The sequence below is a fragment of the Pristiophorus japonicus genome, chromosome 1, assembly GCF_044704955.1.
Source record: "Pristiophorus japonicus isolate sPriJap1 chromosome 1, sPriJap1.hap1, whole genome shotgun sequence".
In the NCBI taxonomy this organism is placed as follows: Eukaryota; Metazoa; Chordata; class Chondrichthyes; family Pristiophoridae; genus Pristiophorus; species Pristiophorus japonicus.
The window spans coordinates 227,507,795-227,521,134 of NC_091977.1; the positions used below are offsets into that span (position 1 = coordinate 227,507,795).

The 13,340-nt window shown below is 47.5% G+C and overlaps 1 protein-coding gene across 7 annotated transcripts in view; it reads left to right on the plus strand.

Moving 5' to 3' along the window:
* smc5 (structural maintenance of chromosomes 5) overlaps positions 1-13,340 on the plus strand; it is a 124,493-nt gene that overhangs the window by 95,852 nt on the left and 15,301 nt on the right. For all 7 annotated transcript variants that reach the window (XR_011594091.1, XR_011594092.1, XM_070887377.1 and 4 more), the window contains exons 20-23: positions 246-350; positions 468-587; positions 6,104-6,283; positions 12,745-12,840. Coding sequence is in view for 5 of the 7 variants with exons in the window: in XM_070887377.1 (XP_070743478.1) it covers positions 246-350; positions 468-587; positions 6,104-6,283; positions 12,745-12,840 (501 nt within the window). In the remaining 2 variants the exon portion in view is untranslated. The remainder of the gene's footprint in view (positions 1-245; positions 351-467; positions 588-6,103; positions 6,284-12,744; positions 12,841-13,340) is intronic.

Here is a 13,340-nt window from a genome sequence, read left to right on the forward strand (position 1 = left end):
TGCCATTATTACATTGATAATGACCATAGGGAACAACTATTGCCAGCTGCACAAAGTTCACCCAGGACATGAATGTGTTGCGCAGTAACTTCATCAGAAACACTTACTAAAGTTGTCTAAAGATAGCTCTTAACAAATCCAGGGGAAATGCACTGAGTGACATTGAGTTATGACAGTAAAATGCATTGGTGTATCTATTTAAATTGTTGAATTGATAAGCTCAATAAAATAACTTTTTTTTTAAGGTTGTGGATGAATACAAGAGGAGGAAACAAGAAATAGAAAATTTGTCTGAAGAGCTGAACAGAAAAAAGAATGAATTGGAAAATTATAAACTGAATATTTCACAGGTAGTTGGAGAAACATTTTATTTGAAAACTGTGTTCTGGTGTTTAATTTTAGCGTTCTTACTAGGTGTCTGTGTGACTCAGTCATTTTGTTAAAATTTATTTTTTCACTTCCTGTAGGTAAAAGAAAGATGGTTAAATCCTTTGAAACAGCTTGTTGAACAAATTAACGAGAAGTTCAGCGAGTATTTCCGCTCAATGCAGTGTGCAGGTGAAATTGACCTGCACACAGAGAATGAGGTAAGATATTTTCCCACTGTATTGTGACATCGACATTCACACCAATAATCTCCCTAATACTACATGTCTATTGGTTCAACTCCCAACCAAGTCATCAATAAGTTATTACCTTTACCCCAGATGTAGACCGTTGTTGGCTTCGTATTGTGGAATTTACTGGACCTCTAAGTGGATTGGGACTTGTCGCCTGATATTCCAGACCTTTTTGTTCACTGGGGATAAGACTTGCATTAACCCAAGACGTCTCCATCATATCTGTCCCCAATCTTTTGCTCGCTGCTGTAAGACAATTCTAATCTGACAAACCAAATATAGTTGCAACCAATATTCCCGTTAAGCTGTGAAGCCGGGCAACGGTCTAGAGGTCCCTCGCAGCTGGTCACTGGCTTTTGAATAGAAAAACCGCGCACGTGCGGAAATTTGAATGGGCCGTGCAGATCGTTAATAAAGGGGCTGCATACCCAAAAAATATTAAAGGGAACATTCTTTTGAAACATATCTGTTTATTACGTTTGACCAAGTCTTTGACACACGCAATGCCTGCGCAGTAGGACATACAGCAAAATAAACGTAATTATTCTATTGTTCCCTGGGTAGAAACTTAACCTTCATCAATCCTTTCAATCCCGACTCTCTCTACAAATTGTTATGGAAAGCTCAAGATCTTTATAGGCTTCTAGTCACTCACACTGTTTTTGCTGATTCATTAGCGCATAACAAGTGTTATTGTGAACAAGACCCCCAGAAATGACTGTTCCTTCAAAACTTATTTACCATCCTGTCCTATTGTCCCACTTCCTATCTCAAGACTGTTGTGGCTATCTTGTTTCACAGTGTGACCACAAAAATAAGTCAACAGGCATGAATCGCACATCCTGCAACCCACATCCTGCACCTCAGCAGAAGCTAAATTATACCCTGACTCGTTCAACTCTAAAGCATCCTGGGAGTGGACAACTGTAACCAATTCATTATTTCTAGCTACAGTACAAATCCACAAGCCATTTATAAGCAAAAAGAAAGCAAAAACCCCAATCATATGAGATTAAACCAAATCCTAATCCTATGTATATATGTACACACAACTAGGGTATCTTACATTGCCACTTAGCTTGAATTGGACCAGTCCCTGAATCCATTGTTGTAATCCATTTTAATACTCCTCTTCTATCTTTTTGGTATTATATGACACCGCAGTGGAATTCCTTCCTGTTTACTCACGCTGCCATTTGTTCTACATGCCTTTCCTTTTATCGCAGTTACTGAGGGTGACGACCAATGTTTCCTGTGCGGCCCATTCAAATTTCTGTGTGCATTTTTTCCATAGTGAAGCTGGCAAGCGGCCTGCGGGGACCTTCAGACCACTGCACAGCTGCGCAGCTTCACTGGAATATTGGTGACCACGCCCATTATGTTCTCTCTGCACTGTGCTAAATTGTTAGTCTTGACATTAATGATGTCATTCTTTCTGCCTGAATGAAGGAAGTTTTTGTATCGATGGACCTTGACTTGGATACTAAAGGCACATGGCTGTAATCCTTCCAATTTAGCAATGAGAACCATGATGTGCAGATTTGATTTGGAGCAAGAGCAGAAAGAAAAGTAAATAGAATCATAGAATGGTTACAATACAGAAGGAGGCCATTTGGCCCATCGAGCCCGTGCTGGCTCTCTGCAAGAGCACTTCAGCTAGTCCCACTCCTCCACTCTTGCCCCATAGCGATGCAATTCTTTTTTCCTTCAGGTACTTATCCAATTCCCTTTTGAAAGCCACAATTGAGACTGCCTCCACCACCCTTTCAGGCAGTACATTCCAGATCCTAACCATTTGCTACATAAAGTTTTCCTCATGTCGTCTTTGTTTTTTTTTTCCAATCATCTTAAATCTTTGTCCTCTGGTTCTCGACCCACCTGCCAACGGGAACAGTTTCTCTCTCTACTCAGTCTAGACCATCATGATTTTGAACACGTCTATCAAATCTCCTCTCCACCTTCTTTGCTCCAAGGAGAACAACTCCAGCTTCTCCAATCTATGGCCCCAAGTTTCGCCATGATTTGCTCCTGATTTTTAGGAGCAACTGGTGTAGAATGGAGTATCTTAGAAATCGGCATTCTCGCCATTTAGTTTGCTCCAGTTCTAGTCAGTTAGAACAGTTTCACTTTGGAACAGAATTTTCTTTTCAAAAGGGGGCGTGTCCGGCCACTTACGCCTGTTTTCAAAGTTTCGTCAGTGAAAACTTACTCCAAACTAACTTAGAATGGAGTAAGTGAAGATTTTTGTACACTCGAAAAAACCTTGTCTACATTTTAGAAAATCAGGTGTAGGGATTGGGGGGGTGGTTTAAAGGGAAGTTTACAAACATTAAACACTTCAGTTTTACAAATAAAGAGCCATCATCAATAATAAATGCTAAAAACATCAGTAAATCAACCAATAAATCAATCAAAAAAAATTAATAAATAAAACATTTTCTACTTACCGACTGCAGCACCGGGAGCCCTCCACACCCCCCCCCCCCCCTCCCCCCAGTGTGTGTCTGTCAGTGTCTCTATCTCTGTCTGTCTGTGTGTGTCTCTCATTCTCTGTGTCAGTGTCTGTGTTTCTGACAGTGAGGGGAGGAGGGGGGTAGAGGGAGAGGGGGGGTGGGAGGAGGAGGAGGAGGAGAAGGGGGGAAAGGAGATATAGGGGGGGGGAAGAAGAAGGGGGAGGGAGGCTGAACGGGCTGAGACTTCGGGCAGGGCCCAAGACTCCGGGCAGGGCCCATCCCCAGCACCAGATTTAAGGTAGGTGGCGTCGGGTCGGGGGGGTGGTGGGAGGGAGGTCGGTTCGGGTCGGGGGAGGGGGAGGGGGAGGGAGGGAGGGAGGTCAGGTCGGGTCCAGTCCAGTCGGGGGGGAGGGGGGGGGGTTGTGTCTGGTCCGGTCCAATCCGGAGGTTCGGGGTGGGGGGAGCGGGTGTCGGGTCCGGAGGCGGGGGAGCGGGAGTCGGGTCGGGTCCAGTCCAGTTGGGGGGGGGGGGGGGGGAGTTGTGTCGGGTCCGGTCCAATCCGGAGGTTCGGGGTGGGGGGAGCGTGTGTCCGGTCCGGAGGCGGGGGAGCGGGAGTCGGGTCGGCAGGAAGCAGGAGCTGGGCGTGGGAGGCAGCCTTATTCACGCAGCCCCAGTGAGGCCATTCGGCCAGGGCTAGGGGCTGCGTGCTTCGGCCCCTCCCACACAGTTTTGGCCGCCTGGAGCTACTGCACATGCGCACTACAGTGGGCGCGCATGTGCAGAGGTCCCGGCACTGTTTTCAGCGCAGGGACCTGGCTCCACCCCCTACAGCTCCTGCTGCGCTGCGCCGAGCTGCAAACGATCTGCAGGGAGCTGGAGAATCTGGAAGTTTTTTTTAGGCGCACTTTGTGGCGCGAAAAACGGGCGTCCAGGTCGGGACTGCGCCGTTCTAGGCGCGGCTCGAAACTTGGGCCCTATGTGGGTGATGTACAAAGGTTGCTGGCTTCCAGTTGAGTGGCCTCTCCCTTGCAACCACTTTTTAATGTAAACATACCATGCGACTTCCAGTAAACTCATTACCCAATTTCATATAGTTAGCATTGTTGTTGCTTCACTTTGATTGCTTTTTTGGCTATATGGAAAGGATTTCTAAGGTTAGGAGCAGGACACCTTAAAACCATTCTTGGATAAGATTCAAAGTGGATGCTGTCATCCTCCAGTGTTGTTTGATAATATTTTCCTTGAAATTATGTCTCAAGTATTGCTGAAACCACAGCAAAATATCCTGTCCAGATGTGCTTATTGTACCTATTAAAAGATGAAGGCAGTGGAAAGAATTCAGACAGGGGCAACATGATGGTTTTTGTGTTTTTTATTATTGCAAAAGTAGGCTAAAGAAAAGTTAATGGGGCAGAAATTCTGGCCTCCTGGGTCCGTACTAAGTGAGCACGGACCCGGGAAGGCATCGCAAAAAAACGGTTTTCAACGCACAATGCACATGTACTGAAAACCGTTTTTTCCGATCTACAGATATTCCATATCTTGGCAGCCAGGACATTTGAACTGGCAAGATTGCGGTATTTACCCATATCTTGCCCAGCAAATATCCTGAAAACTCTTGCGCCTGATAAAAGCAAGCGCATAACCTACTTTCACAGACAAAAGAGTTTTAAAACACACTTAAAGCATAAAAAATAAAATTTAAAAGTCACATTTTATTTTTAAAAACCCTGCCCACTACGTAAAATTTATTTTACAGCATAATTTTAAAGACTTTTTTTAATCGGAAAAAAATATATATTTAATACATAAATAACTTTAATTTAAATTAATGCTAAATATGTAGTGTTTTCTATTTTTTATGTGTTTTGTGTGTTTGGGGATGATTTCTCATTCATAATGGGAACTTCAACTTACGGAGTTCCCATTATTATGAAAGAGAACATACTTTACCTGATTGGCTGCCCAGAACCATGTGACTGCAGCTCCAGCCCTGCGCACGTCCTGATGTGCACACGCTGAGATGCGCAGTCAGTGGAGGCCTCAGGACCGGGAACTCGCGTGGACGCAGCAGTTCAGGTAAGTGCGCTTCTTTAAGTTTTTTTTACCCAATCGCCTGCGGGAAGCAGCTGACCGGGAATTCTGGACCAATTAATGTGGAATATGGTTCAAGTTTTTAGTCCGTTGAAAGGGATAGATTAGGTGACTATCAACTAAATAGAAATGCCGGGGACATGATTGTAAAACAAGGATTTTACCGTAAAGAATAATGCGACTGAATTTCATTGGAGGCGCTCTCATTTGTCTGCAGGAGAGCTGCAGAGACCCCATAAAAATAGCATAAACAGTGTTTACATAGTTTTCCCGGGGTCTCCGCCTTGCTTCCACTGAAATAACAGGGAAGGAGCGGAGAACCTCCCTGAATATTTGCCCCAATGTTTCAGGCTTATTGTTGTGACTTATGCGGTGGACATCTGCCTAGTGCAGGAAATACCAACTGTTGACGGGAATTGGATCAGTTCTTCTTCCTCATCCTTGTGTTCAAATCCCTCCATGGCCTCGCCCTTCCCTATCTCCTAATCTTTCTCCAGTCCAACAATCCTCCAAGATCTCTGTGCTCCTCCAATTCTGGCGTCTTGTGCATCTCCAACTTCCATTGCTCCACCATTGGCGACGGTGATTAAGCTGCCTACGGCTTAAGCTTTAGAATTCCCTCCCTAAAGCTCTTCGCCTCCCCACCTCTCCTCCTTTAAGACGCTCCTTAAAACCTACCTCTTTTGACCAAGCTTTTGATCACCTGCCTTAGTATCTCCTTAAGAAATTTCCTTTGATAACACTCCTGTGAAGCGCCAGGAGACATTTTACTATGTTAAAGGCGCTATATAAATGCAGGTTGTTATTAAACCACGGTTTGGGGTAGGAAAATTATTTTGAAATAATCAGATGTGGCTCTCGCCAAATAACAATGCCTGATGAAGCAAACTAGATTGGCTGAATGACCTCATTCCTCTGTTTTTTTGTTTCCTACAGGAAGAATATGATAAGTACGGTATCCGAATTCGAGTGAAGTTTCGCAGCAGTACTCAGCTACATGAACTCACTCCACATCACCAGAGTGGTGGGGAGCGAAGCGTTTCTACAATGCTGTATCTAATGGCTCTGCAGGAATTAAATAGATGCCCCTTTCGTGTTGTGGATGAAATCAATCAGGTACTTTTATCGGCACAAACATTTTTTTTTGTTCACAGCATTCAGGGAATTGGAGCTAGATTTTCCATTACTTTTGCATGCATACTGCCCACTTAACATCCATTTTAACGTTGAAATGAGGTATTGGGCCCAAGTTTTGGGCCGCGCCTAGAATGTCACAGCCCCGACCTGGACACCCGTTTTTCGCGCCACAAAGTGCGCCTAAAAAAAACTTCCAGATTTTCCAGCTCCCTGCAGGTCCTCTGGCCCTCGGCGCGGCGCAGCAAAAGCTGTAGGGGGCGGAGCTAGGTCCCTGCACTGAAAACAGTGCCGGGACCTCTGCACATGCGTACTACAGTGGGCGCACATGTGCAGTAGTTCCAGGCACCCAAAACTGTGTGGGAGGGGCCCGAAGCACGCAGCCCCTAGCCCTGGCCGAATGGTCTCACTGGGGCTACGTGAATAAGGCTCCTCCCACGCCCAGCTCCTGCTTCCTCTGGACCCGACCCGACTTGACTCCCGCTCCCACCCACCCCCCCCCCCACCGGAAAGCCCCCCCGATCCGACCTCCGCTTCCCCTGCTCCCGACCGACCTCCGCTCCCGACCAATTTCCCCCCCACTCCCCGAACGATCCCCCCCCCCCCCCCCCCCCCGACCGACCGCCCCGGACCCTGGACCCGATGCCACCTTCCTGTCAATCCAATAAGTCTAAGCTCGAAGTCTTCGGCCCGGCCCTTTCTTTCTCTCCCCCCCTTCCCCTCCCTCCCTTCTCTCCCCCCCCCTCCCCTCCCTCCCTTCTCTCTCCCCCCTCCCCTCCCTCCCTTCTCTTTCCCCCCCTCCCCTCCCCTCCCTCCCTTCTCTTTCCCCCCCTCCCCTCCCTCCCTTCTCTTTCCCCCCTCCCCTCCCTCCCTTCTCACCCCCCCCCCTCCCTCCCTCCCTTCCTTCTCACCCCCCCCCTCCCTTCTCACCCCCCCTCCCCTCCCTCCCTTCTCTTTCCCCCCCTCCCCTCCCTCCCTTCTCCTTACCCCCCCCCCCTTCTCACCCCCCCCTCCCCTCGCTCCCTTCTCACCCCCCCTCCCCTCCCTCCCTTCTCACCCCCCCTCCCTTCTCACCCCCCCCTCCCCTCCCTTCTCACCCCCCCCTCCCCTCCCTTCTCACCCCCCCCTCCCCTCCCTTCTCACCCCCCCTCCCCTCCCTTCTCACCCCCCCCTCCCCTCCCTTCTCACCCCCTCTTTCCCCCCCCCCCCACATACTCTTTCCTCCCCCAATACACCCCCACTCCACCACCCCTCCCCTCCACCCCTCGCTGTCAGAAACACAGACACTGACAGACAGAAAGTAAGAGACACACACACACAGACAGACAGAGAGATAGAGACACTGACAGAGACACACTGGGGGGTGGGGGGATCCCAGCATGCTGTTGGAGGGCTCCCGGTGCTGCAGTCGGTAAGTAGAAAATGTTATATTTATTGATTTAAAAATTTTTTTTATTTCTTATTAATTTTTTTGGATTGATTTATTGGTTGATTTATTGATGTTTTTATCATTTATTATTGATGATGGCTCTTTATTTGTAAAACTGAAGTGTTTACTGTTTGTAAACTTCCCTTTAAACCCCCCTCCCCCCATTCCCTACGCCTGATTTGTAACCTAGGCCTGATTTTCTAAAGTGTAGACAAGGTTTTTTCGAGCGTAGAAAAATCTTCACTTACTCCATTCTAAGTTAGTTTGGAGTAAGTTTTCACTGCCGAAACTTTGAAAACAGGCGCAAGTGGCCGGACACGCCCCCTTTTGAAAAAAAAATTCTGTTCCAAAGTGAAACTGTTCTCACTGACTAGAACTGGAGCAAACTAAATGCCGAGAATTTGAATTTCTAAGATACTCCGTTCTACACCAGTTGCTCCAAAAAATCAGGAGCAACTGAGGCTGAAACTTGGGCCCATTATGCCCACATATTACCCATCTAGCCACAAAATGGAAAGTAACGCCCATTTCTCAGTCACTTATCGCCGAGCGTTACTTTCGGCATGTACATAACGTGATTTTAAAAAAAATAATACCGCCCGCCCACTTTTTTTGGGCGGAAAGATCAGAATGGGCGAAACAAACACCCATATTATCGCCCAGCGTTAATTCCATGCCGAAAGTTAACACCGAGATTTAATAATACCGCCCAGCCACTGTTTTTTGTTGTAAAGATCACATTTGCCGAAACTAACGACCAGAAAATCACCCAGCGTTACTTTCGGCACCTCGCACATATCTCGCCAATAATATCGCTCGCCGTAAAAACCGATGTGAAAAAGTTGCTCTGACCTGAACTAATCACAGCAGTATGGGCGCCATTTTCTAAATCGCAGGTTGCTTCATTTAAAAGGCTGCTCTGCTTCAACTTCGGGGGAGTTTGGATGTCCTCTGGAGGTCTTTTAAGGTGATGTGAACATCTGAACAAACATTTTACCATACTGCGGACGATTGGAATTTACTTTACGTGTCTTAGTGGGGACATTTATTGTTTGTGAACAATTGGTGTAATACTAATAGTTATTGGAATGGGGCCTGTCATTTCGCTGCCTGTCTTGATGAGTACGCACATGCTGCAGAGTACAGATGGCAGAAGATATATTCGACAGCATTATGTGCCCAATCTAAGACATGCCAGACTGATGAGGAGGACCAGACCCCCCGCACTTATAGGAAGAAGCGATCTTACCTCAACTTGTCCAATAACACCGGCATTAGGAGACTGCACTTCCACAGGGAGGTTATCAGTGAGATATACCAGCTCATCAGGGGAGATCTGTAGCCTGCCAGCACCATCAGGACCGCACTCTCCATCAAGGTCACCGCGGCACTTTCGTTCTACGCGTCGGGTTCCTTTCAGGCCTCAGTGAGCGACATTTGTGCTATATCTCGGCATGCCGCACATTGCTGCATTAGACAGGTCACTGAAGCCCTTTATGCATGCAGGATGGACTTTATCAGCTTCCTCATGACCAGGAAGGCTCAGACTGCGAGCTTTAGGATTCTACCGAATTGCTAACTTCCCCATGGTGCAGGGAGCAATAGACTAGGCACATCGCGATGCGAGTACCTTTTCAGGATGCAGTGGTTTTTAGGAACCGCAAGGGATTCCACTCTTTGAATGTGCAACTCGTTGTCGACCATCAGCAAATAATGATGGCAGTGAATGCCAAATTTGTAGGCAGCATCCATGATGCTCACATCCTGTGTGACAGTGCTGTGTCTGAGATGTTTACCAGTCAGCCATAAGATCAATGCTGGATGCTTGGTGACAAAGGATATGGCCTCGCCACCTGGCTGATGACCCCCCCCCCCCCCTGCATGACACCCACACCGAAGCCGAGAAGCGATACAATGAGAGCCACAGAGCCACTCACAATATCATCGAGAAAACCATTGGAGTGCTTAAGCAGCGCTTGAGATGCCTGGACCACTCAGGAGGAGAGCTCCAATACCACCCTGAGCAGGTAGCTTAATCGTGGTGGTGTGCTCCATGCTGCACAACTTGGCTATTAGGAGGGGACAAGAATTGCCAGAAGGGACTGACGGTCCACCTCAGGAGAGAGGACGAGGAGGTGGATGCTGAACTCAGGCCAGACAATAAAGTTGATGCTGAAACCATGCCCCGCCCCCCTCTAGACCACAGGAAAGGGCCCGTGGTGGCTACATAACTGCAAGACTCTCCTAAGTCAGCAGCTCATAAATGAGAGCTTTGCTTGAAAGAACGTGGTTGTTATTTACAAAGCTGCAACACTGCTGGGTGTGCAGGTCATACATCAATGGTGTGCATCACCTTGGTGACAGTTACTAAGTTGATTCACGTTAAGTGTAATTATGCCATTTCATGTTAAGGAATCACCAGTGTGTAACGGTGCAGCTATCTGAGACAATGCACTACAGTGTTATGTTAAATAAAAAAACATTTAATTCAACCATTTGTGTGAAATCATAATTATAACTGTAAAAAACACCCCACCCCACAACAAATTTATCACATTTACATCATTCGATTGGTCACCATTTCCCGCAACACAGAATACAAACACAGCAAGGTAGCCCCTTCCCCTGACCAACAACATAAAAATATGCCCAAGACAAAACCTGTGTCCATGCACCTCACTTTCCTCCTTCCCCTCCCCCCCCCCTGTCTCCAAGCCGCCTGGCCGAGGAGCTCTCAGGCGCTGTTTCATTGGGGGGGATGACGGCAGAACCACTGCTTGGACGGATGTGGGAGAGGATGGTCCCGAGGTGATCTTCCTCCTGGCTCTTGTGTGTCGTTGGCAATGGGGGTGCGGCACCTTGGGGTGCAGTGCCACACTCCAGGACCGCTGGGAGGCCTCTGCCACCAGTGTTCCTGGCCATCCGCTCCAGGGCCTCCACCAGCCGCGGCACGTACTCTGTCATGGTGGCGGACATGTTGGCCAGCTGGAGAGATATGCCCCCCCATTGTTTGTTGGATCTGCTGACCTATGTCAACACTCCTCCTGGACAAGTGTACCATGTCCCCACTCAGCTGCCGCTTGTGGAGCAGATCTGCCACGTCGAACCAACCTCCGCTTGTTCGGCGCCGTCCTGGGGACACCTGGGGTGCCCTGTGGCAAGGTGCCCCGGTACCTCCACGGTGGAGGTGGGAATGGCCGCAGGAGCACTAGATGTCATTGGTGTCGAATGGATTATGGAGGTTGGGGATGCAGGCTCCTCGAAGTTGGCACTGTTATCCATGGAGAAGGGACCCAGCAGATGCACAGGCGAGAATCGGGGCTCCTCAGCACCAGATGGAGGAGAGTCTGGCGAGTCCGCCCCCGTGCCCCCACCTTCTGAGCTCGGTGTTCTTGCATGGGGCCGCGCTGCTGGCTGAGCTGCAAAACATAAATGAGGTCATTAGAGAAAAAGGGAGTGCTAGGGTCACAAGGCGAGTCCCGCGCTACACACAGCATATGCATGATAAAAGCAACACCGCTGTCAATCACCAAATTCTGCATTGCAATGATTCTCATAAGGACATCATTATTTAGAGAAGAATTTTATGATTCATCTATCATAATGGTCAGATATGAGTGGGTGTGGCATCTATTGACTTTACATCACGCAATGATGTATGCTTTACTCACATGGCATCACATCCGGCTCTACTGCTGCTTGAGTAGCCGACCGGGGGTGGGTCCCCACTAGTGCCGGCACCTGCTCCTCGATGTCCCCCACCCGTTCGCCTCTGCTTAGCCCTATTCCTCAAAAGCTTCTTCTGTAAAAGGTAACAACAGCACGACGTGGCATGAGATCATTGCGTGATATCATTGCTAGGTACTGTCACAGAGATTGATACAACACATCACCGATAAATGTAATCATGATTGTAATGAAAATTATCATCTAAGGATGTACACAGTGACCGCAGGCTTTGAGTACAACCTTCCTGGTATAAGTGCAAGACATCACATCTGATTTTAATCACTCATTACACTTACAATTCCAATTATATAAATATATAAGTAAATGTAAATAAATGTAATACTTACTCTGGCGGATCCGACAAGGTTTCCATCGCTTGCGGCATTGGTTGCCCTCACGCACCTTGTTGGTCGCCGACGAGACCACCTTGGCTATCTCAGCCCATAGCTTCTGGTAGGCCTTTGGGGTGAGCTTCCCATGCCCTTCCTGGGTCAATTGACCCCAGCCGTGACTCGGCCTCCTGCATGAGGGAGGCATTTGCCTCGTCCGAGAACCTCCTTGCTCTTTTGCGTCCTCTCAATTATTTCTCTCCCAGCTCACTGCTTTCGCCAGTGTCCTCAGTCTCCACAACATGCTGGGTACCCTCCTCCATCCCTTCCATGTTGAATATTATTTTTTCCACAAAAACTCGGTGCCAACTACCTTCTTTGTGCTTAATAGGCTTTTTGCTGCTGGTGAACCTCCCTCGTGCCTCCCACAACAGCCAAAGAAGCACACACCACACCCACACACGTGTTCAGTCCCTCTCTGCTCCCTCTCTCTCTGCTTCCTCTTACGCGCATGTAATGATGACTCCTGAAACGTGGGAAACAAGTGTTGCCATGCCTTTGCTATAGTCGCCGACACTTTATGGCAGAAGGTCGAAAAAACTTAACGCTAACGCCCATTTCAGATCACTCGCGGTAATGCCCATTTTAAAAAATGGGCGATATTCCAGCGATCTCAAAACCCACTTTTACCGCCCACGCTGGAAATAACGCCCATTTTTGGCCAATCTGCACAAAAGTGGAAAATCTAGTCCTTGATATTTTCCGAATAGCGCAATAACGTTCAAGTTTCATTACAAAAGAAGCAAATGCTACCTTAGAAATGATCTTTTGTCAAGTGTAATTGTTAATTTTGCATAACTGTTTCTATAAATTAAATATTTTGATGTGGGAAAAATGTTGGTAACTACGAAAAAATTTATGGCAGAATGGGTGAATAATTATTTTTGTAAATGCAGGGAATGGACCCAACCAATGAGAGGAGGGTTTTTGAAATGGTGGTACGTACAGCTTGCAAGGAGAACACCTCTCAGTATTTCTTTATCACGCCCAAGGTACGTCGGCTAACCCTACAATCAAATTATACAGTAGCACTGATCAAATGTTGAGTAGTTTTTCCAGTATTGGTATGGATTTTCCAATTCTATTTGGGAATTACCTGATGCTTTGATATCACACAATTAACAGGAATAGAATCTTCACTGGGGAATTTGAAACCACGGCAGTGTGTGGTGTTGGAGTGCAAGGAGATCGAAGGCAGTGGAGGAAATAAGTAATTATCAGCAATAGTGCTTGGTTGTTTGGTAGTGAAGTCATGATCAAACGGGAGATGGGAGGAGGAATCGTGTAGTTGCCATTTGGTCTCCAATGGGCAGAGGTACCTGCACCACAAACAATAAATCGTGTTGGTCATCTGAAATCCCCTTCTCTACTTGGCTAATCTTTATCAGCATTGATTCAGAGCCCTGTCAATCAGATTTGTCACCTGATTAACTGCAGCCAATGAGTTTGCTCGAAAGTGAGCATAGTCACATGATCATAGGCTAATGGAATT